Source organism: Candoia aspera, chromosome 7 (assembly GCF_035149785.1).
Source record: "Candoia aspera isolate rCanAsp1 chromosome 7, rCanAsp1.hap2, whole genome shotgun sequence".
Taxonomy (NCBI): Eukaryota; Metazoa; Chordata; class Lepidosauria; order Squamata; family Boidae; genus Candoia; species Candoia aspera.
In genome coordinates, this window is record NC_086159.1 from 81,459,062 (window position 1) to 81,483,881 (window position 24,820).

Genomic DNA, 24,820 nt, shown 5'->3' on the forward strand with positions numbered 1-24,820 from the left:
GGATGGGAAGAGAAACTTGAGCACATGTAACAGTTTTATGCAGAGCCCCGTTCAGCTGAGATGGACCACAAGGGCCGTGAAACAGTGAAATCACCTTCAGGAAAGGCAGAATCTAAATCCAAACCCTAATCATGCAATGAATTTGTATAAGCTTAGCGTGTCTCCAGGAGCATCAAGATGGCGTATGACCATGGCTGCCATCTTGACTTTTTTGAACATCCTTGTGGATGTCCCTGCTCGTCTTGGTCTAGCATCAGCAAGGATGGTGTTATTACTATTCTGCACCAGCTTTCTATGGCAGAACAAGGGAGAAGCCATGCCACCAGCCTCTTAATTGCCATTTTGCACAGTCGAGGTGGTCTTTCTCTCTCCCAAGCGATCCTTGGGGCCCAAGGACAGAACTCTTTTTAACAGTGGAGTGCTGTGAAATCAGTAGCATTGAAAAACATCGGGGAGAACCAAGTACCCAAAGTGGAAGAATCAGAGTTCCAGTAAGTTTACATTTAGTTCAGAGTAAAGACATGGCTACCCGTTAGTGCTTAGAGAGTTTTGATAATATTAAAAACATAAATAAGAGAATCTTTTTCCTGCTGAGATGTCCATTCAAAAAGTTCCAGTGTTACTGGGAGCTGTCAGAATTTCCTCTTTTATTTTATGTATGAATCCATCATCGAGGCTCCTCCCAACTCTGTATTGCATTCGTCAACTGCTGCCCTTTGTCCCTAGTTTATTCCCTTTCTCTATCAGAAATACAAGTGTTTGAGCAACCCTATTGGAATCTTAGTTTTGTACTTAATATCCTAATTCCTCTTTCTTTCTTTTGTCCTTTTTTTTAAATAGGAAAAAATGTCTCCATTGCACATTCATATGTGCATTCTAACTTTGAAAATAACCTCCTGGAATCCTTGTCTATCATACTGTATGCATAACTTAATCTAGGAGTAAACTCTACAACACCTCGGACTGCAGTGGGTGGGGTGGGAGGGGGAATCCAAAGGAAAAATTGCTCATCTTGAACAACATCATCCTAATCCGTCCATCTGTCCCAGGGTCCCTTGGGCTAATGGAGTCAAAGCAAGTCTACCCAACAGATTACGCATTGTTCTTTCAACAGTGTTAGTAAGAAACAAGTAAGAGATTGGTTCTACCCCCTTCCCAAGAAAGAAAGAAAGAAGGAAAGAAAGAAAGAAAGAAGGAAAGAAAGAAAAAAGGAAAGAAGGAAAGATGTGCAAAATGATGCTGTAGTTATTTTGTTCCACACTACCGAGTGGTGGTTGTGTCCATGTTAAGGTTGCTCCACTGGCTGTTACTTGCAGGTGAACACTTCTGTCCTCTCACTGCAGGTGTTGCATTTCACGAAGCAGCACCAGTGGAATTTGCAGTTGCACTGCCACACCTTGGTGTACTGGTGAGTGTTGTAACCCCTTCCGCAGCACATCATGTCACACCCATCAGCCCCAAGGGACGTACGGTTGCAGAGCCTCCCCTGGGTCCCCACGCTCCCCGTTGAAGCATCCTCTTCACAGTAATTCGGTGACTTGTCGATGTAGACCAGATCGGTCTCCATTGGCTTCTGGTAGCTTCTGATCTGCTTGATCTTCAGGAAGGTGGGTTGCCGAAGGCGGCTCGCCCGGACCACTTCCACCTGCACCGCAGCATTGTATTTTTCTTTCAAAATATATCCAATCTCTCGGAACTTGGGTAGTGTAGTCCAACAAGTCTTCGTTGTGCAGGAACCAGAAACGCCGTGGCATTTGCACTCCAGTTTCATTCGTCCTTCAAGCACCTGTGCGTGCAAGCAGGGAGAATGAAGATAACAGCAACGACAACACAAAGCTACAGCTTTTCTCCTGCTTGGGTAATCTTAAAACTTGGGCCTCTTGGGGTGCGTTAAAAGTTATTTGTGACAAAACATCTGTAAATATTAGTGGCGTGATCTGTCAGAAAGCAGCCCGTTTTAAACTCCACTGATTTCACCTGAATAATAGTGCTGTGTGTTTCATTTTCCCATTAAAATCCATGGAAATTAAACAAATAGTTGAAATCAAGCATGCTTTTGGCTGGAAGGAATACAGCACAGTATTTAATTAACATCTTACTGATTCTGAGCCCACAGATACAACTCATTTCTTCTCCCCAAGAGAAAAACCATCCCCCTCCCTCACTTTGTCAGAAGTATTTCATTTTTTCATTTATTCAGGATCCAGGGGTGTCCACAGGGGGTCACAAACATCAAGATGGTGGCTGTAAATGTGCAATGGAAGCCCTGCCCCCTTTTTATCATGCATGTGATATGTGCAAAAAAAGGGGCGGAACTTTGACCAGGTGGTTGGGTTGACATCTTGACTTTTTTGACCCCACCCACCATGGATGACCCTGGAATGAAGTATCATCAAGACAGGCCTGGCTGCTGGTTGGCACATACCTACCATAACGTTTGGCTGAAGTTTCACCTGGTATCCATACAAAACTAGATATTGCTTTTTATTTTTACCAGATGCAAATACTGCAACTTCCACAACAATGCAAACAAAAGAGGCAAAAATTCCAAAGAGATGTAAGAGAAAAAAAAGAAAGAAAAGGAAAAGAGACAATAATTTGTAGAAGCTACACACATAACGAGTACATTTGTCAGCTCAAGGAGAAAAAACATGTCACTATATTCAGAATGTCAGCATCCAAAGCATTTTACCCAAAAGTTAGCTGATACATCAGGCCCACATTTGTCTAAGTTACGTTTCACTGTAGGATTTATCACTTTTTCTTGCCATACTAATTTTTCTCCCTGTACAATTTCCGACAGTTGGGAACCAACCGAGCCAATGAAAGACAAAGTTCTGTTTCCCGGGATTTTGCACTAGGAAACCTGGCAGCCGAGGGGAGCAACTGGATCAATTTCGTGTGTTGCACTGATGTGTGTGCATCAGGAAAAGTCAACAGCAGACCAAGAGCGGGATTCACTGTCGAGTAATTGAGGCAATAGTAAATCTGACAGAGGAATCTATTGCATTTCCCTTCTCCTCTGCAGAGCACACCAACGGCATCACGCTCATGCCGAATGTCCCCAGACATAGTCAGTTGTTGTGGGCAACAATATCAAGACACCAGCTTGGGCTACATACACAATCCACAACCATCCCTGTAATGTGTGACCGCTAATTCAATAATATTGCTTTCATGCTGTGTGTGACTGTTAAGTAGATTAAGGGAGTGATCATTTTTTGGAGAGGTTTAATTGGCTAGGTTGAAATGCATGGGCTCCCTTCCTCCCTCCCTCCCTCCCTCCTTCCTCTGCAAGTATCATTCTGTACTTTCCACACCTTTCTGGCACAATATTTGAACGTGTGAGTATTCTGGATTGGGGGAGGAGGACAACAGAGTTTGAGCACAGCTTTCACCGATGAGCTGGCATTAAATCCTGTCGGATGACGGATTGACTGCGCAAGTCTGTTCCCACAGGAGAGATGGGCAGATCTATGATATAGATAGCTTCACAGCACCAAAGGGAGGCCATACTAATCAAATTATGTATTGAATCTGACAAGGGAGCCAAGCTGATTGTTTGAGGCTGCCCCTGGATTCTTCTCCGAGGAGAATCTGCAGGAGCGGAGACATCTCCATGCAGTCGTAGGAAAGGGGCAGAGCTTTCTCTGCATGGTTGCAGCCTCCATCTCAACGTTTTTCAATCCCCTCTGAATGTCCCACTATTTTATGGTGGGTTTTTTCCCCCTTTCCTTTTCTAAGCACATTTCCTACTTCTGCTAACCTGGTACTCCCTCTCTTTTGTCAAGTGGCTTTGGTTATGGAGCCTTCATCACCGAGCACCTGAATCCACTGTTAGCCCAGGCCAAGGCAGCCAGAGTTTATGCTGCAGCAGTGCCAGGTATGTGTGAGTTTGTGAGTGTGTGTGTGTGTGTGAGAGAGAGAGAGAGAGAGAGAGAGCCGGGCAGAGTTAGCAGCCATGACAGGAGTCTGTGCCCTCTCCCAGGTCTTGTTCATGGCAAAAAACAATAAAAAAGGAAAGTAAATGAAGGGTTGCAGCCAATTTGCCCAAAACATCACCAAGCTGGACTGGGGGAAAGTCTGGGAAGGACCATTTAGGAATGAAGGTCCTCTGGGGCAGCCTGAAATGCTTGGCTGGGAATCCCAACTGGAAGAAGAGACCATCCAGCTGGCACCAATGTTCACGACGGGGTAACAGTCAGCGGCTCGGATGCGCCGTTTTGCCCTCCTGACTCAGTCTGGACAGCACCCGAGACTTGCTCTACCTCAAAGGCATCCGCAGGAGGAGTCAAAGCCGTCAAGATGGGAATCAGGACCATGCAATGAAGCCCCGCCCCTTTTTCACATGCACAGCACACGGAGCATATTTGAAAAGGGGGCGGGGCTTTGATCCCACTGTTGCAGCTGTCATTTTGACTTTTTTGACCCTTCTCCTCCCAGACACCCCTGCTGTACTTGGCACCTATATGGCTTTTCTGTAATTTCAAGTCTCTAACCCTTTGTTTTTGAATGATGTGATGTACCGTCATGAACAAAAGAGGGGCACATCATTTCTACAGTGATGCCAAAATACGTGAACGTGTCCAGGAAACTCAGAGGAAGCTTTCTCTTGCTTTTGCATGTGACTGACCTGGTCTGGGCTCAGAAACTAAAAAGGTTCAGCCCTGATTAGCTCATGGATGGGAATCCCAGGGCTGTGGGTCAGACCAGCAAGAACATGACAGCCAACCACTTCCCAATTATTCCTAAGAAAAATAAGAGGCTCTTGGTCTCCAAAAGTTAAGCAGGATCATATCTGGTTAGTATTTGGATGGGAGACCTCTATAAATCACAGGAATGCAGACTTTACAGAGAAATTTTTTAAACTCTTGGAAAAAGACAATGGGAAACCCCTTCTGCATTCTTCCCAAGAAAATTCCATGGATATGTCCGGCAGGAGCTGAACTCGACCTGAAGGAGTCTTAGCATCATATACTTAGGAATACAATGAATATTACCATAAATCTGCTTTAAATTCAGTTGGAACTGTGCCGTAACCTAAAAATGTTTAGAAGCTATCCCTCATCCTCTTAAGGAATAAATTACACTTATTATATTAATTAACATGCATTTAATTAAATATGCCAATTTATTTATCAGCTCTAGGACAGAATCCAGTGGAATTCTGTTGCCTTTTGGGCCCTCACTCAGATGACCTGTGTTAGTCTATAGTGGTGTTTGATTTAAAACGCTTCTGCCTTTTCATAAAATGTGTTGGCCAGAAAAAGATGCTGCTCAACTGAGTAAATGCCTTCCTTGGGACGCAAACACAGTGGTAGGGTTACACCCTGTGTCAGGAAAATAAGTCACATCATACTCAGAGGAGTACGATCTAAGCAGCGTTTCTCAACCTCAGGAACTTTAAGATGTGTGGACTTCAATTCCCAGAATTCCCCACATTCTGGGAGTTCTGGAGTTGAAGTCCACACATCTTAAAGTTCCTGAGGTTGAGAAACACTGATCTAAAGAGATCTGAAGGGATTTAAAGGCTAAGCTTCCTCTTTTCTGGGACTCTGAGGCCTTAAAGTAGTATCCTGACATTGGTGCATTTGAGATCCTGAGAACTCTGACATGCAGTTTAATATGTTGTATTGTTCAGAGGAAAAGACCTTAGAAATATCTTCTCTTTCCCTTTGCATTAGAGAATCTCCTCTTATGGAGAATTAAAGTGCTGTCAAGCCATAGCTGGGAATTCCTTCAGTTATAATTTGCCAACGATGCATAAAAGTTCATATTGTGCAAACCATGGAGATTTTTGCAATTGCAACGGCATTTATAGGGCAGATTTTTAAAATGTCTTCGATGATGAATAAGCATGAGAATTAGATTTCCTGGGCTTCGGATCTTCAGTCTGGACTCCTGGCTCATTCTCTGACTTCAAACACTTTTCCCCTTTCAGTCTTCTTGCTTGGTAAAAGGATGTGCAGCTCCCCTTGAGGAAGTTTGGGTTGGAACAAGAGTTTCACAAAATCCCTCCTTCCATACCTTGGTTTTCCTTCTGCGAATTACATCTTGTGGGGCATTCACCATAAGCTTCCCTTGCATTTAAGAGAGACCGGGCTTACTGAGAAAGGAAATCACGACCGAACGCATCCAGCCTGTTGCTTCAGTGTGAAATCAGGCATAGAGCATCATATAATTTTTGGACACCCTCGGAATACAATCCCGGCAAAATGTATAAAACCAGTAGTAACGTTTTGCACATGTTAGTTTTGGCAGACACCCCCTGCTTTTGTGTTTTTCTTGGTGGGGAGACTCATTTTCAAACCAGATGGTGGCTGAAACAAAACCCAAGCTACTTTTAACTGCCAGAACCAAAGGTAATAGACAGAAAATGTTTAAATTGTTGGGTTGAACTATAAGCTGTTGAGTCCAACCATTCCTTTCTAGGTCAAGGAAAGCCCCTGACATGGGCCTGGACTGGGCAACATCAGGCTATTCAGGCAAGGCGCGCATGGACAGTACCCCTGTGAGCATGAGCAAAGGTAACCTCCTCAAAGTGTTAAAGCAGCTGGGTCATTTCCAAGACCTGTGCAGCTGCTTCGAAGGCCATTCCCCAGCTGCTGGAAAGCGTGTCCACCACCACCAGCACCACCTTGTTTCCTTGGTGGTCCCGTGTGCTCACATACATGCATGCACATCCAGCCAGGAAGAGCATTTACAGGTAGTCCTTACTTAACAACCATTCGTTTAGCAATGGTTCAGACTTATGATGGTGCTGAAAAAGCCAACTTGCAACCAGTCCTCACACTTACGACCATCACAGCGTCCCCGCGGTCACGTGATCACAATTTGGGCACTTGGCAACCGGTTCACATTTATGACCATTGTTGCATCCCGTGGTCACATGATTGCCATTTTTGACCTTCCCAGCTGGCTTCTGGCAAGCAAAATCAATGGGGAACTGCGGGGTTCGCTTAATGACCGTGGTGATTTGCTTAACAACCACCGCAAAAAGGTTGTAAAATCAGGTTGGATTCGTTTTATGACTGCTTCGCTTAGCAACCAAAATTCTGGTCCCAATTGTGGTCATTAAGTGAGGACTACCTGTATTACCCTTCCGTATAAAAATCTACCTTGACACGGAGAACTCCTTTTCCTCACAACTAAAGCTTTGCTCAAGCAGAACACCATTCAGTCCCAGCCCCACCCATCTGCAGGCTGCAACCTCACAGCCTAGATGCGTGTTCCCAACTCCGCAAGCCCGCAAAGGTCCTCCCCTCCCTCGAATCAGATCACCCCCATCCTGTGCTACGATACCTTTCTTCCAGCCTCATTGTTGTGCAGGTTCATCAGCCTCCGAGCACTCTTTCTGATTTCTCTGGCGTCAACAAACCTCCTGGAGAAGTCAATGCCATATCTGATGTCGGCAGAACAGCCTCCCCACTTCCACCCTTCCTCCTGGTTGTAATAACCTTGCTTCTCTCTGTCACAGCCACAGCTGCTGAGGTTCCCCTGGCTGCAGGCAGCCGTGATTGCGTGGGCGACCCCAGCAGCAGTGATGGCGTAGGTGAAGGCAGCTTCTCTGCTCCCTGTGGGGGACAAAGGAGAAAAAGGAGGAAAAAGGGTCAGCTGGAAGGAGGGATACGGAGGAAGTCAAGCTTCTTGGAAACCCTTGGAAAATAGTTCATTTTGGGAACACACATAGCATTTACCCTTGTACCAGTGTTTCTCAACCTTGGCCACTTTAAGAGGTGTGGACTTCAACTCCCAGAATTCCCCAGCCAGTGTATGCTGGTTGGGGAATTCTGGGAGTTGAAGTCCACACCTCTTAAAGTGGCCAAGGTTGAGAAACACTGCCTTATATGCAAGTGGCTATAATTTCCACTCAGCTGGAATTGGCCCAGTTTACGGGCTGGCGATGCTGGTGGGGGATATTCAGGCAGCTTATGTAAATCAGGAAAAAATCCAAGTCGAAGCATCCTTTGGATTCGGTTCAACACAAACTCCCCAAATCAGCCCCGCAACTAGGGTCTTTGTCACCCGGGGCAAACATGGATTCTGCACCCATTTTGCCCCCCTCCCCCGGCGCTCATTTTGGCACCTCCCCAGTGCAGTGCCCGGGGCAGATGGCCCGCTTGCCCCCCCGCCCCCAGTTATGGCCCTGCCCCAACTGGTCCGACCAGATCAGTTTGATGCCAGTTTGGAAGTTACTTCGGAAAAGGCCTGGTGAAGGAACGGTCTGTATCAGTTTGAAGATCTATAGTTCTAGCTTCCCTCGTCCAACTTGATTTTGAGGTTTGGAGAGCTGTTCAGCTTGGAGAGCTGATCCAAACCGTTTTCCATCCGCGCTCTGAACTGCATATATTTGCAAAGACCTGAAATCGGTCCTCATGTTTGAGTTGTCTGAAGGCAGCAGCAAAGGGCTGGGAGATGCTAGCCCTGGACATCGTCCAAGAAGTTAAGATGGCATCTGTGATTGTACAGGGTAAATTCCACCGGTTTTTTTATGTGCATCACAAATGCAATAGGCATAAAAACGGGATAGAGCTTCAACGGCACCATCACAATCGCCACCTTGACTTCTTTGACCATACCCTATGGCCACCCTGGCTGGTTTATCTACCATGGTTGTCCACAGTAGAGCAAACTGAAGCTCAGTGCCATTCCATAGTTTGAAAAGAGCTATCATACTCTTAAGGAGCCAGTTTGGTGTGGTGGTGAAGGCACCAGGCTAGAAACCAGGAGACTGTGAGTTCTAGTCCCGCCTTGGGCATGAAAACAGCTGGGTGACCTTGGGCCAGTCACTCTCCCTCAGCCCTAGGAAGGAGGCAATGGCAAACCACTCCTGAAAAACCTTGCCAAAAAACTGCAGGGACTTGTCCAGGCAGTCTCTGAGAATCAGACACGACGGGACGGATTAAAAAAAAAAAGGTCCGACCCTTGTTCAGTCCTCTCTCAGCAAGACTAAACATTCCCACTCCCTCGAATCTATCCACGAGGACTTAGTTTCTAGTCCCTTGATCCCATCCTCATTGCATTCTCATGTCAGTTAAAATGCCACTCCCAACATCCTAATTTGAATTTAAGATTACGATTGTGCATTTCAAATCTTGGCACGTATGCATTTCACCTCCAGTTGCAATCAGTGTGAGACCATGGGTGAAGAGTCTGGATCTCAGTGACATTGTTCCACATGAGTCTCATAGTTAGGAGGAGGAGAGGGAAGGAGGTTTACAGGAGGGGTGTGGTCAAGAAAGTCAAGATTGTGCATGTGAAAAAGAGGTGAGGCTTCAACTGGGGACTTGCTGCCACCATCTTGACTTTTTTGACCCCCTTCCTATGGATGCCCCTGGAGGGAAGAATTCCAAAGTGGCTTATTTGATCATAAGGATGCAGAGCAGAATCTCTTCTTTCCCATGGGCTAGGAATGTACAGATGGATATACAGCTTATCCTTTTTCTTTTTCTTGGAATATTCCTAGGGAAATATTCCAGTCTGTTATTTTTTTATTTGGGGCTTTATTTTTTAATGGATATTTTTTTCAGACTTGTGGAAGGCAGGCAGGCAGGCAGGCAGGCAGGCAGGCCGGCCATTCTGATTGCAACTTTCTCTAACATACTCATAACTGAATGCAACTTTTTGTACGTAGCAGTTAAAGGTAAATTCTGCATGAAGCATTTTTGTTAATGCAAATTTCACTTGTGTTGCATTTATTATCTAAATTTTCCTTGCACGGGTTGTTAAAGCTTTCATGGCCTAGTTCCTAGATACTTTCAGGACTTTGTCCTCCAGCCAGTTTCAATCCAACTAGTTAGATGCACTAGGGAGAAACTTCTACAGATCTTACACTTTGGGGAGATTCAAGCACATTTTTTCTTTTCTTTATCTTTTCTGGTCTGTCAAAAGCTCTTAAAGATCAAGTTGTTTTGGAGACTCTTCCCTGATCTGATGTAGCCATCTTTTTATTCTATCTTCTTTATACTGTTGCAGTGCTGTTGGGTTTTTAAATAACGAACAACTAAATAGCATAAGGTTCCCCAAAGGATATTCTTTTTAAAAGCATATCTACCCTCTGCAATTTTCAGAGATACCCTTTTTTCAAATATATCTCTATAAAAGTGTGTGTGTGTCTTTATTTGTGTGTATTTTTGACCGGAGAAAGACAGACAGTAGTTAACTCTGTTGCTATTGGTTATTGTTTTGATAGATTTTGCAGATCTATTCCCATAGAACTGCATGGTATATTTCTATTTTCCCACTACCATGGACTTTTAGACATTTGCCTTTTTAAACAGGTAGGGATCATGTTCTCAACCCAGGCAATTTTGTTATTTGATAATAAAATCTCTTGATCCAACTCAGCTCCTGGTGTCTTCAAGGGCACATCCATGTAGTTTTCTTGGCATCCTTATGGAAGTGGTTCATGACTCCCTTCTTCCTAACCCTAACCCTCTTCTCCAAACGCCACCCAGGCATGATACTGTTCAGCCTTCTGAGACCAAGCAAATTATGCAATGGGTAATAGCTATGGCATCTACTCATCAGCCATTGCTTCCATTTTGAAGCAGGAGTGTGCTTTCTCCAGATGGCACCAGATGGCTAATGCCATTTTTTCAATCAGTCCTCACTTGAAAATCTAAGTACTTAAAAAAAATCCTACTAAATCCATGTGGATTTTCCTAGGGAAGAAAAAAAAACTTCATATAAAGATAATGGAATAGATAAATCAATGAATGTATCTGAATGGGAAATGAACTGAATTCAAACTGATGTTTCCATGCATTATATATAGTTGATGAACCCAACTTTTATGTTTTTCTGGTTGTAAAGCAAATGCAGTATATAAAGGATGAGTGCATAGGCAGCAGGGGACAGATAAAAGTGCATGAAATTCATGAGATCCTGAAAAAGAGGTGAGCATTTTACAGAAAAGATGGCGTTTGAAGTGGTGCCCAGATGTGGGAAAAGCAGGAAAGGGTTGCACTGATTGAAAGAGGTGGAAAGGCACCAAATGGGGTTGCTGTAAACTAGATTTGGCTAAATTTCCTCTTCTGGGGGTCAAAAAAGCCAAGATGATAGCTGAGACTGTGTGATTAAAGCCCCGCCCCACATTAAAAAGGGGGCAGGGCTTCCATTATGCAGTTGCAGCCGCCATCTTGACTTTTTGACACCCCCTCCCACCCCGTGGACACTCCTGTCTGCTGCCTTTAGTTTCTTCTGTTTCCTATTCCTTACACTTTTTATTTGCTTTGCATAACCCTGATTACCCCGAAAGGGAATAACATGATGGGCACGTAAATATGTAATATTCTAAAATTAACTTTCAATTACTTGTGAGAAAGGGAAGCCTGGAAAACACTCCACTGTCTTGATCCAATATGAATAGTTTGTATCAAAGTACTGGATTAATATTTTCCATGGAATATTATCTCTGACTGCTTCCTTAATTGCGTCCAAGTCTTTCTCCTGGAATAATGGAGCTATTCTCCTTTGGAACGGAGGAGCGATGTGTAATCTGTGTTTGATCTGACGAAGGAATTGTGTTACTGGCATCTGGATCATTGTTCAGTATGATCATACTCAGCTCAGAAATCAAACCAAAAATATCTTCTAAATAAAGGTCTCTTTCCAGGTTGAAGTTTCAGATTTAACTATTCATCCCCTTCTGCAGCTCCTGGGTTTTCCGAAGGCTGGAGGCCCTTCAGAAGAGGGCTGAGTTTGTGTCTGAGAGGCAAACGATTGCAGGGTGAGGGTGAGGGAAGCATGTGAGTGTTCCAGTCAAGCAGCTGGATTTTGGATCCATCTATGAAATATTAGAAACATGGGTGTAGCCATATATGAAACCCCTAATTAAATCAACAAAAAATATATAGTCTGAGATGGATACTGAAGTTATGGGCTTATGCTGGTGAATGTCGACCTTTCCGCCCTGCTGAGTAACCCGTTTGCTAAGGTTCGGCTGAAGACAGAAGACCCTGGAAGTCCTCTGGGCCCATCACCACAAAGGCCTGAGGTCTGCAACCTCATCTTTCCAGTTCCACCAGCAGTGAGTGCCATCCTGCTTTTGAACTCACGCTGTTCCCCAGAAATAACCAAGCAGGACTAGAGAAAGCACTTTCAAAACTGGGAAGCCTAACATGCAATATTGTCAGATTTCCCTTTTTTCAGCAACCAAGCAGAACAGATTGATTGCAATCTGAACCACGTTGCTTCTTCCAAACATTTGCGCTCATTTTCAATATTAGAGGGGAGTCCTGTTTTACTCTGCCAAATGGTTTTTGCTCGACGGATGTTTCTGCTTAACTGTAATACAATGATATGGATAACTGCAGAGTGAAGTCATCAGATGGATGGGGAAGTTACCTTGTCTACAACTTTCTCCCAACCTAGTTGATTTTAAAAAAAAATCCTCAGGGTGGAGAGATGGCTTTGGGGGTTCTCCTTAAGAGACTTAAGGAGAACCCCCAAAGACAATGCATTATGGCAGAGGTAGTGGGCAAGGAAAAGACAAAGCCTTGTGGACTTTTGTTCTAAACATCTTTTGCAAAGTTGTTCGATGCCAGCTAAGAACTGTTGCCTGGTCCCCAGAGAGCTGCTTCTGATTTGTGGGAAGAGAAAGATCATGAGCATAAACGCAAACCAACCATCTATATTTTGCCTTTTTAATGACTCATACTTTCTTCACTAGCAAATTAGTTGCTCTGGTCATTTCCATAATTAAAGTAATTATTAAAGTAATTAATTAATTAATTAGTGTAATTAATTTTAAGTTTCTTTATGCCCTTTATCATATCCCCCCATTCATCTGGTCACCTTAGGACCACTATTCCAAATAATGGAAAGAAGTCTTCAAAGAACACAGATACTTGGGGAAAATTAGCCTTCTGTACAGCAGTGCCCACAGGGTAGGGTCAGAAAGTCAAGTTGGCACCACAATGGTGCCATCAAAGCTCTGCCTGCTTTTTATGGGAAATGCAGGTGAAAAACAGGCAGAGCTTTGATGGCACCATTGTGGTGCCATCTTGACTTTCTGACCACAACCTGCAGACCTCCTGTTTCTATGTCTGAACTTTGAATTCCCAGTTAATTTTGAATTGAACTGAACATGCCCCATTTTCATGTTCTTTTGAAAAGCATCTAGATGAGGCACACTTGAAGGAATTTGGAGATGTTTGTGCAATATAGTCCTGGTGCTCACTGTTATTCAGAACACTTCAGCTCTCAGACCACTGCCTCTTCCATCATCACATCCTACTGCTTCTCTTCTGTCTTCAGTATGCATTACTCATTAAGCCTGTAGTAGCCTGTTCTGTGTTTAACAACATTTAATGAACCTCATTGTTAGGGAATCACCATAGTTCAAACAAGCAGGAGCATTTAAATGCGTAGGCAGTGAAATGGAAGGAAATGTGAGGAACATGTGTGCACTTGAATGGACATCTCGCAGCATCAAGGCAAGGTGGAGAATGATCAATTTTTTAAAAAATGCTTCAGAAAATTAGGACCATCCCTGGTCGATTATGCCACAATAGGAAATTCCTATAGCTGTCTATCTGAAAGTAAGCTCCATTGAGTTTACAGAGGTTGCCTTTGGGGTAAGAGGACAAAGCAAAGGTGGGGTAAAATTCAGAAGATACTTTTTATTTATTTATTTATAAATTTATTCACCGCCCATCTCCACCTCATGGGGGACTCTGGGCGGTTTACAATAAAATGAAGTTAAGATTTAAAACCATTCCAATACAACAATACAATAAAATAAAAATATAATAAAATCTAAGTGGCAAAAGATTTTAATCAGTCTGTGAGTGTAACAGGCCCCTCAAAATCACTTAGGGCGCTAGCCATCCCCAGGTATAACTATTCCCCCTGCTGACAAAACCAGGTCTTTAGTCTTTTTCGGAAGTCCAGGAGCAAGGGGGCCTGTCTGACCTCTGGGGGGAGGATGTTCCAAAGGGTGGGAGCTACAGCAGAGAAGGCCCGCTTCTGGGACCCCACTAGATGAAATTCTTTTATGGATGGGGTCCGATACTTCCAGCTTTTCCACCTTCAACCCTTAAGAAGCCAGTGTAAAGCATTCCCAGGCGGGACCCAGGCTCTGAGTATTTCCAGATTTTTTAGATACGAGGATACTAGTGACCACAGCCATGTTTCCGTAGCTGAGTCTAGAGCAGTGTTCCTCAATCTTGGCAACTTTAAGATGGGTGGACTTCAGACAGCCATGAGAAATGCTGGAGCTTGGAAGAATCACCTGCCAATCAGCATTTCAACAATAACTGAGCATGGAGAACTACCGGCCACCTTAATGAGGTACCTCTTCCTGCCACATCAGGCCCATGCTTAAACATGCATTCTTTTACCTCTTTGTAAACATAAGAGAGGATAAATTGCAGGGGTTTCCCCATGTTTCTGTGCTCATTATGGTAGCCAACTGACATTGTCCTCCAAGCACCTAAATTTAGTTCCCTGGCATCATCAGGCCAGCACTACACTGCAAAGGGGTTCCAGAAAATGGGCTAGCATGCAAGTGCCCATGAGCATTTGGTGCCTTTAAATGATAACTTCCCCTTCATGGCAGGGGGAGATATCAATGTAGTTGGCAATTATAAATCACTTACAACTTCCCAAGATTAGAAATGGGGATTCCTCTCTCCCCGTTAGGGGAACTGCTCCTTCGTTTAGAAGACAAGTCTGGTGGAATCACCCAATCTTGAAAATTCAAAATTTAGAGGGTGAAGACGGAGACACAATTAGGATAAATGGATAAGGCAAATTAATATTGCACCCACACCTCATGAATCTGCATGAAGAGATGTCCAGTTCTAATACTGGAGGAGCAGAATTGCAAGGAGACCAGGTTAAGTTATGCTCATGTTTTACATGGAGAAATTATCAAGGCCAAGAGAAAAAAAATTGCATACAATCAGAGCTTTTTTCTAAAAAAAAAAAAGATTGTTATTAGTACTCCTTAGATTGGGGTGAGGAGGTGGGGGGAACATAGTGACGGAGATCTTCTGCACTACAACCAGAGAACCAAATGTATATTTCATTTCCACTTGTTAAAAGATTCCAACTTCCACTGCAAAATCATATTTGTGTCTGTTCAGAAGTAAATGCAGCAAATTCTATGAGATTTATTCATGGGAAAGGGATACAAAATTATAGGCTTAAAGTGCTAAATTATTCATTCGTTTTGTTCATTTAAACATTTCCCCCCCACCTTCCGTTGGACTCCTCAAAATGATTAACAAAATCAAAGCCGCATAAAGGAATGCAGCTCAATCAATATGAAATAGCAAATCGATGGCTGGAAATTGATGGTGTCAATGGCAGGAACGGTGAAGGAAAGGTCATTTTCAGCCCCTCCATGTGCTAGGGGAAAGTGTTCTTTCTATCCCGCACTTTGGGTGCTAGATTTATAAAAGGTTACTATTGATCCGTGGTGTTTCATTTAGAAATTTGGGGGGGGGGGTCTGAGAGGTCTCATACCCTCCCAAGAAAAAGATAGGAAGGAAAGAAGAAAGGAAAGAAGGAGAGAGAGAGAAAGGAAAGAAAGAATGAAAGAGAGAGAGAGAGAGAGAGAAGAATCCAGACTATGTTTCACTGTGTCAGTAGTATGTGGAATATTGCCACTAATCCCCGAAAAACAAACAAAAACGTGTTGTTGCAGAAAATCCCCCTGGGTAATAGGTCAGGGAAATCACAGCAAACTCTCCTGCTAAGCGCTTCTGTTTGAACAATAGTTAATGTTCCTGTGCCTGCAGAAAAGGCCTGGATCGATGGGGAAGAAAAAGCAAATAATTGGTGGCGGTGGGGAAAAGCTTGACTCTTCTCTGAATGGTCAGAGCAAAAAGAAATATATGAGATGCGGAAGTTCGCCATTCAAAGAACGGCAAGTGCAGAAGAGGGAATTCACCCTCCTTCTAGAGGGGACAACCTGTTGGGGTGCTCTCTTGTGCAAGGGCTGAAGATGTTATTCTACACTATAGCTTGTGGGGTCTTCCCTCCTCCCTGACCCCCAAGTGAGCACCTCTCGGTCCATCTTTGCCTTTTATTTCCTCCTCCCGTCACGCTGTGAAGGGATCCAACATGTCCTGCCATCAAAAAGAAGCATCTTTGGCCACCTTGCCAAAAGAGGAACAGCTTGACCAGTGTCAAGTCCCCATCAGTGTTATGTCTGTCCACATCAGGCCCGGTTGTCGCCTTCCAATATTTGGCGTGCTTCCTTGGGGATTATTTCAATGCCTAGAATTTATATGCTTTTCATTTTGGCTGGATTTGTCCTCTGCATTTGTTGAGGTTTGCTTGTCTGTGCGTTGGGTTATTAGAAAACCAAAAACAGATGATGAGGTAAAGATTCCCTCAAGGTGAGCTTTGCTCCTGATGAATTGATCCATACCTGGAGTACTTCTAGACTCAATTCCAGGATGCTTTTGTTATCCAGCTCCCCAGTCTACCCACCCCTTTTTACACATGCTACTTTGACATTTGTTGACACCCTCATCCACAGGGGGGTCCACATCACACTTAAAAAACAGGCCGGGCATTAATCACACTGTTGGGGCCACCATCTTGACCTTTTGACCATACTCTGTGGACATCCCTGCCCATCAAAGTACTAAATAAGCTTGACCCTCCTTAGCTTTTTTCCTATATCAGCCAAGGCTGGCTTTGTGCTCACACTATCACACGTTAACAATATGTTTCCTTTAAAGAATTGAATAAAGTTTGGTGAAATATGAAGGTTTATGATGAATCTGAATTACTATTATTATAGCATAGTCATGGCTTTGGATAATGTTTATCTGACTATGTATCATGTACCGTAAGGACAAACTTATATTTTCTAGCCATACAAAATGCATTTGGGATCATGTGTACTCAAAGCAAAATATATTTATATATATTTCTCCTGGAATTTTAGGAGCTAAGCCTCTGTAAATCAGTTCTGATTCAATCTGAACTGGAGATCTGAGATTTAAAGAGGAGAACATTCAAAGGCAAATCAATTCAATTCAAGCCACTTTGGGATTCAAGATTTTACTAAAATTAATACTAACCATGGAAAAACAACCACATTCCTGCAGGTGCTTCATATCTCGGCAAAATGGAAGAGAGATGGCAGAGGTGATAGACAGTTTAGAGCAGTGTTTCCTAACCTTGGTAAATTTAGGATGGGTGGACTTCAACTCCCAGAATTCTCCAGCCAGCCATGCTTGCTGGGGAATTCTGGGAGTTGAAGTCCACCCATCTTAAAGTTTCCAAGGTTGAGAAACACCGGTTTAGAGGATATTAGCCATCGAAAGAGTTAAGACCAGGTTTCAGCCAAATATCTTAAACAGTTTCACTGTAATAAATTTGTGAAATAGTCCTTCTGCATCTCTTTTAAGGCAGAGGTGAGGAAAGGACACGTTCAATAAAAAGTCTATGTTGTTCTGAGCAAGCAATGCAGGAAGCAACTCCAACTTAAAAATAAACACTTTCAAAAACTATAAAAAGTAATTTTCTTAATTTCCCACTTGCTTTTCTGGGAAGCCAGGCTCGGCATAGCACTGAAGCATGCCCACTGATTTCCCTGTGTGGGTGTGTGTGTAGGTGCTGTAATTGCTGGGGTGCCAAGAGGGTTGGCATAGCTGGTTGGCAAGCAGTTGTGACACCACACCTGCCATCTTGCAGGAACCACTGTGGGCAGGACATGTGAGCAAAGCTTGTCCATTTCTTTATTTATTGGATTTATATCACTGCCCAGCTCTAACATAGTGACTGTCATGCGCTGCCTTCCTCTGAATAACATTCAGACACTGGGTTGCAAAGCAGGCTCTGGTTTATTTCAGGGTAGGTACAACGTTGGTAGAAAAAAGCTGAGAGTGACAGGAGCGCGCCGGTGCGGGGTTTAAATACCCCGCGCCGGTCAGCGCCCCCTCGCTCTCGGTCACGTCACCCCCCTTTGTCCCATGTGTTGCCCTGCCATTGGTTGAGGGTTTCCAGGATCGCCCATCCTCAGGTTTTCAATCTTCTGCTGATTGCTTTCAGCTGGGCGATCCCCGTTGCATTGCCGCTGATGGCTTGGGTGGCTCCGTGATCCGTTTATCTATTGTCTGTTAGCCGTTAGTCGTTGTGGGTTGATGGCTACTTAACTTGTCCCCCTTCACCTATTTCCTTGTCATTGTCATGAGTGCCATTGCGCTGATGACTTTAGCTCAACGGCACTCATGACATACTGCCCCCTTTCCGAATAGTGTTCTCCCCCGGGTTTCTGGGTTTTCCCCATGGAGCTGTCAAAACGCCACATTTTTTTTTTTTTTTTTTTTTTTCAAAGTTCCCGCCGGAGTAGTTGTCGCCCCTCCCTTTGCTCCTCCCTCTACCACGTGCCTTCCCAGGGTGTGTCCATGGTGCGCATGCTCGGGTTCTGACCTGGCGTGCGCATGCTCCAACCACACCCTGTTTGTTTGGCTCAGTTCGGCGAGGCGAGAGGCGTGGCTGGTCGGGTGCTGCTCAGCTCCAGGTAGGGCCCTTCTTTTCTTATTTAGAGTGCGTCGCTTTTGTTGTGTCTCCTGGGCGTTGCCCCCAGGTTGCCCTGTTGACTTGCTTGCCACTCCCCCGCGGCCGGGGGGCGGGGGGAGGGTGCTGGCGATCGTTTGTCACCACCCCGTGGGCCCGGGGCGGGGGGAGTGAGTCCCGGGGGGGGGAAGGTCCACCCAAGTCGCGGGCTTGGGGGGGGCCCTTTCCCTTGGGGCACGGGAGGCGGGGGGAGGCCTGCGGGGGGGGGGTTGGTTTTGCTGACCTTGATTGCGGTTTGTCGGGGTATGCCCGGTGAAATGCTCTGGCCAGGTCAGGCGCGTTAACGTTGTGCGCCGCCACCCATTCCGGGTGGGGGAAGTGTTTCCACCTGACCAGATAGTGTAGAGTTCCTCGTTGCTTACGGGAGTCGAGGATGTCCCTGATCTCGAAGTGGTGTTGCCCGTCGATCATTAGCGGTGCGGGCTGTGGCGTGCTTGGGTGCCATCGGGAGGTGGTCGCCGGTTTTAGGAGGCTGGTATGGAACACCGGGTGGAGTCTCCGGAGGTTGTGTGGCAGGTCCAGGCGTATTGCTACCGGGTTCACTATTTGCGTGACTCGGAACGGCCCGATGTACTTAGGCCCCAGTTTTTTCGAGGGTTGGGTTGACTTTAGGAACTTGGTGGAGAGATAGGCCATATCCCCCGCCTGGAACGTCGGTTGTTGGCGCCGGTGCTTGTCGGCCTGCTCTTTGTAAGCAGCCTGTGCCTCCTTCAGCGCCGCCGTGATTACTGGCCATGCTTCCGCGATCTTCCGTCCCCAGTCGCTGGCGTCCACCTGGGGTTCCGGGGGTTGAGGTAGCTCCGGTATGGGGACAAAGTCGCGCCCCGAGACTACTTCGAACGGGGTTTTTCCCGTGCTCGTGTGGACGGCGTTGTTGTATGCGACTTCGGCGAACGGGAGCAGTTCAGCCCAGTCGTCCTGGTGGTAGTTCGTATAGGATCGTATAAATTGCTCTAAGGTGGCATTAAGAACCTCAGTGGCTCCGTCCGTCTGCGGATGCCAAGCCGTAGACAGGGCCTGTTGGGTCCCCGTCAGCTTCAAGAAGGCCCGCCAGAATTTGGAGGTGAACTGTGTGCCCCTGTCGGTCACCACACGTGCGGGACATCCGTGTAGCCTGTACACGTGGATGAGGAAGAGTTTGGCTAGTTGTTGTGAGGATGGGACTGACGTGCAGGGGATGAAGTGGGCCTGCTTTGAGAAGTAGTCCTTCACCACCCAAATGGCCGTTTTCTTCTGGCTGGGTGGGAGGTCCACTATAAAATCCATAGAGATTTCCTCCCATGGGCGGGAGGGTTCTGCCACCCGTTGCAGTAGCCCCGCGGGTTTGCCTGGTGCCCGTTTGGCCCTAGCGCACGTTGGGCAGGACGCCACGTAGGTTTTTACGTCTCGCCTGAGCGCGGGCCACCAGAATTGCCGCCGTGTTAGGTGTAGGGTCTTGAGGAACCCAAAGTGTCCCGCTTGCTTGGCGTCGTGTGACCTATGCAAGATCGCCTGGCGTTGCGAGTCCGGGACGTAGATTCTGCCTTCCCCCCATGCTAGGTCTTGCGCCATTGTTACCTTGTCGGGGTTTGCCAGGAACCAGGGGTCGGTTTTGAGGGCGGCGGCGAGGTCCGTGCGCATTCCCCCTGGTAGTTGCGGTTGCCTTCGTTCCGTCGCCGGTTGTCCCGCCGTCGGCTGCGCCGTAGCGTCGAGCTGCCTCCGTGCGCCGCTTCGGGTGGTCACGGCCATCCCCAGTTGCGAGGCGGATAGGACCGTCCCAATGGTGTCTGGGGCGGGCTCTTCGTCTTGGGGCAGCCGGGAGAGGGCGTCGGCCAGGAAGTTCTTCTTGCCCGGCATGAACTTCAGCTGGAAATCAAAGCGGCTGAAGAATTGTGCCCATCGGACCTGTTTTGGACTAAGGCGTCTAGGCGTTCGTAGGGCCTCGAGGTTCCGGTGGTCCGTCCAGACCTCGAATGGTTGGGTGGCTCCCTCGAGTAGGTGACGCCATGTTTCTAGTGCCGATTTCACCGCGAAGGCTTCTTTCTCCCAGACGTGCCATCGCCTCTCTGTCTCGGAGAACTTCCTTGACAGGTAGGCGCATGGCTTCAGGAGCCCCGTGGAGTCTTTTTGTAGCAGGATGGCTCCCAGGGAGAAGTCTGAGGCGTCGGCTTGGACCACGAACGGCCGTTCCGGGTCCGGGTGCGCGAGGATTGGCTCCGTCGTGAACAGCGCTTTCAGCTTGTCGAATGCGGTCTGGCACGCGGGAGTCCAATTCAGCACTGTGCCTGGGTTCTTGGCGCGTCTGGTGTCCCCCACCCCTTTGGTTTTGAGGAGGTCCGTTAAGGGGAGGGCTATCTCAGCGAACCCCCGGGCGAAGGACCTGTAGAAATTCGCGAATCCCAGGAAGCTCTGTAGTTGCCGTCTGTTGCGGGGCCGCTCCCAGTTTAGTACCGCTTCGACTTTTGCGGGGTCCATTTCGATGCCGTCCCCGGAGATTCGATACCCCAAATAGTCTAGGCGCTCTTTGTGAAACTCGCACTTTGTGGGCTTTGCATAGAGCTGCGCCCTTCTGAGCTTGTCGAGGACTTGCCTGACTAAGGTTACGTGTTCCTCGTATGTTTTTGTGTAAATGAGGACGTCGTCGATGTAGACCAGGACCCCTTTAAACAGATGTTCATGCAGTACCTCATTGATGAGCTGCATGAACACCCCAGGGGCCCCCGCAAGTCCGAAGGGCAGTACCTTGTACTGGAAAGCGCCTAGGGGGCAGTTGAACGCCGTCTTCCATTCGTCCCCCTCCCTGATTCGGATGCGATAGTACGCCTCGCGCAGGTCCAATTTGGAAAAGACTTTGCCCGTGGACAGGTGGGCGAGCATGTCCTTCACCAGGGGTAAGGGGTATTTGTTGGACAGGGAAGCCGCGTTTAGGCCCCGGTAGTCGGTACAGAGCCGTAGGGTCCCGTCTTTCTTCTCGCGGAATAAGACGGGGGCTCCGACCGGTGAGCATGCTGGCTCTATAAATCCCCTGTCTAGGTTTTTATCGATGAACTCCCGGAGGGTTGCCATCTCCTTCGGGGTCATCGAATAGATCTTTGGTCTAGGTAGGGGGACGTCGGGCAGTAGGTCGATTCGGCAATCCGTCTTGCGGTGGGGGGGTAGTTGGTCTGCCTCTGCTTCTCCGAAGACCTCGGAGAAGTCGGCGTATTGTTCCGGTAGGTCTGCAGTGGTAGCGGCGGTGTCTTGTGTGGTCGCCTCCGCTCGTCCTACCGTGGGGTTGCTTTTGCCAGCTGGTACTGGTGCTCGATACTCGCCGTCGCCGAATGTGAAGGTGCGGGTCGCCCAGTTGATCCGCGGGTTGTTTTTCGCGAGCCATGGCATCCCTAGGACTGCAATGGGCCGTCCGATGGGCGTGACTACGAACGATGTGCGCTCGGTGTGAGTGCCCATTTGCAGGGTGACCGGCTCGGTTTGTAGCGTGGCTGGTTTCCCCCCCGCTGTGGAGCCGTCCAGCTGGTGGAATGCCAGCGGCGTGGGGAGGGGGAAGCAGCGGAGTTCGAGTTTGGCGACTAGGTCGGGGTGGATAAGGTTTTTTGAGCACCCCGAGTCCACTAGTGCCGCGGCCGTGGTGGCTCCGTTGCCGGCAGAGAGTTGAATTGCTGCCAATATTACGGAGCTTTTGTCGTTTCTTTGAGGTGGTTCGCGTTGCTGTCCCGCCGCCTGCCTCGCCACGCGTTTCAGGGCAAGCGGGGAGCATTTCCCGCCGGCTGGTCGGGGTCGGTATTGTCCTCTTCTCCCCAGTAAGCGTCCCAGCCCTCTTCCGGTGTCGCTGTGGCCACGGTCATTCGGCGGTGAGGGGGCGGCCCCGGGTTGGGTGGTTTGGGGCTAATTTTCGGGGCGGGCTTGGGCGCGCTGGTCGGCGGTCGGTTGGCGAAGCAGTCCGCCGTCTTGTGCCCTAATTTGCCACACCTCCCGCAGGGCTCCCGGTTGAACTTCTTTTTTGGGTATATAGGGCCGGCCATCCCCCCGTGTGGTGCGGGTACCTTTTTCCCGACGTAGTTTGTGTCTTCCGTGGTTGTCATAAGGAAGGTGCGGTGCGCGTGTTCGGCTTTCCCCGCGAGGTGGATCCACCCGTGTGACGTTTCTGGGTCGTCGCGGTAGAGGGCCCATTGGAGAACGTCGCGGTTGAGCCCCTTTTTGAAGATTTCTAGCAGGGTGGTCTCAGACCAGTCGCAGACCTTTCCCGCGAGGGCTTTGAACTCCAGGGCGTAGTCAGGGACCGTGCGTGTGCCCTGTTTAAGTCTCTGGAGTGCGCTTTTCGCCCGTACTTTAGCTAGGGGGTCTTCAAAGTAGTTTTTCATCTCGTTGATGAAAGCAGGGAAGGTGGCGAGGGCGGGGGAGCTGGACTCGTACAGTTGGACGTACCAGTCCGCCGCCCTGTCTTGGAGTTTGATCGCCACGGCGGCGATCTTGTCGGCCTCGGAGTCATAGGAGTGTCCGTGCCTCCCCATGAACTCCCTAGCGTTGGTGACGAAAAACGAGAGTTTTGAGGGGGTCCCATCGAAGAAGATGGGGAAGTCCTTTGGGGCCCGGGCGTTTTGCGCGGCCCCGCCTCTCGCTTCTCGGGATGTGGTGTCGGCCGCCTGTGCCGTCTGCTGGCTCTCCGCTGGCCCGTGTGGGTTCGGTGCTTCGCTCGGGGTGTGGGCTTGTGCGGGGACGTCATTGGGTGGCGCGGGGGGCATAAGCGCCTGGAGCATGGTCCGGAGTTCCGTCAGCTGAGCCCGCATGGCCGCGAGTTCAGCTCGTGCCTCCTCGTCCACAGCCCGCGCCGCCGCTGGGGCCGGTTCCGTTGGCGCGTCCTCGGGGGGGGGGGTTCATCGTCCCTCCGCCGCGGGTCCGCTTCCTCCTCCGTCTGATGGGTGTCTCCGTCGTCCTCCTCCGTGTCGAGCACCGTGGGGCTGTCGCTCCACGCCCGTTGCTGGGGTGCGATGTGGGGCGCGGGGTCCTCCGCTGGTTTCGGAAGTCGTGCTGCTCCCTCCCGCGGTCGGGTTGCCTCCGTCGCCCTCTCCCCTTGGGGTTGGAGCTGAGGCTCGGGTCGGGTGGGGTGGGCGTCCATGGCTCCGGGAGTCCGCGGTGCTTCTGGCCTCGGTCGGTCCTCCTCTGTCTCTTGCCGCGCGGCTCGCCCTCCTTGCCCGCGCCGTTCCGGCCTCATCTTGCTGGTCTTCTCGCCGTCTACTCCTCCCGCGGCTCGTTGTCGTCCGGTGGGGCTCGGCGAGGCTGAGTTTATGACTCTCAGCTTTATGTCATGCGCTGCCTTCCTCTGAATAACATTCAGACACTGGGTTGCAAAGCAGGCTCTGGTTTATTTCAGGGTAGGTACAACGTTGGTAGAAAAAAGCTGAGAGTGACAGGAGCGCGCCGGTGCGGGGTTTAAATACCCCGCGCCGGTCAGCGCCCCCTCGCTCTCGGTCACGTCACCCCCCTTTGTCCCATGTGTTGCCCTGCCATTGGTTGAGGGTTTCCAGGATCGCCCATCCTCAGGTTTTCAATCTTCTGCTGATTGCTTTCAGCTGGGCGATCCCCGTTGCATTGCCGCTGATGGCTTGGGTGGCTCCGTGATCCGTTTATCTATTGTCTGTTAGCCGTTAGTCGTTGTGGGTTGATGGCTACTTAACTTGTCCCCCTTCACCTATTTCCTTGTCATTGTCATGAGTGCCATTGCGCTGATGACTTTAGCTCAACGGCACTCATGACAGTGACTCTGGGTGGGGACCAATAAATCAACTCACGTCAGAGCAGTGGTTTGCTGCCAATGTTTGTTTGTAAAAGTAACAGCAACAGGACAATATAATGAAATGCAAGGCCAGAGAGAGGCTGGAAAGAAATTACATGGATAGTCTTGCCTCCAATCTATTCTTGAAAACAAGAAAAAGTTGGGGGCAGCATCTTATTAGCACCAATCATACCGAATTTAAAAACTAAGCCTGACCCAAGAGTATGTTCTGATCTGGTCATCTGGAGGCCACACTTGAGTTCACTGAGAGCAGGACTTGCAAAGAGTACTAAGTTAAAGCTTGTGGCTAGTTCAGCTGAAGAAATGAATGAAGTTCCAAGTTAAGTTAGACCTCAACCTCAAAAAAGCTTTGATAGACAGAGACTTAGTGAAGTTGGCATATCTGCTGTTTGTGTCAGTTCAGAGAGCCCATCGATATCTCTCCCGCAACCCCCAGGGTTTTCCAGATGTGGAAAAGAAATGGCAATGCTGGGCATCATCTGTAACAACCCCAGAAGCAAGAAC

At 48.0% G+C, this 24,820-nt stretch overlaps 1 protein-coding gene across 1 annotated transcript in view; it reads right to left on the reverse strand.

The window, feature by feature from the left end:
- Positions 1–1,306: 1,306 nt before the first annotated feature.
- Positions 1,307–24,820, reverse strand: part of WNT7B (Wnt family member 7B) — a 126,410-nt gene continuing 102,896 nt past the window's right edge. The window contains exons 3-4 of the mRNA XM_063309199.1: positions 7,303–7,574; positions 1,307–1,786 (exon numbers count right to left, since the gene is read on the reverse strand). Of these exons, the coding sequence (XP_063165269.1) occupies positions 1,307–1,786; positions 7,303–7,574 (752 nt within the window). The remainder of the gene's footprint in view (positions 1,787–7,302; positions 7,575–24,820) is intronic.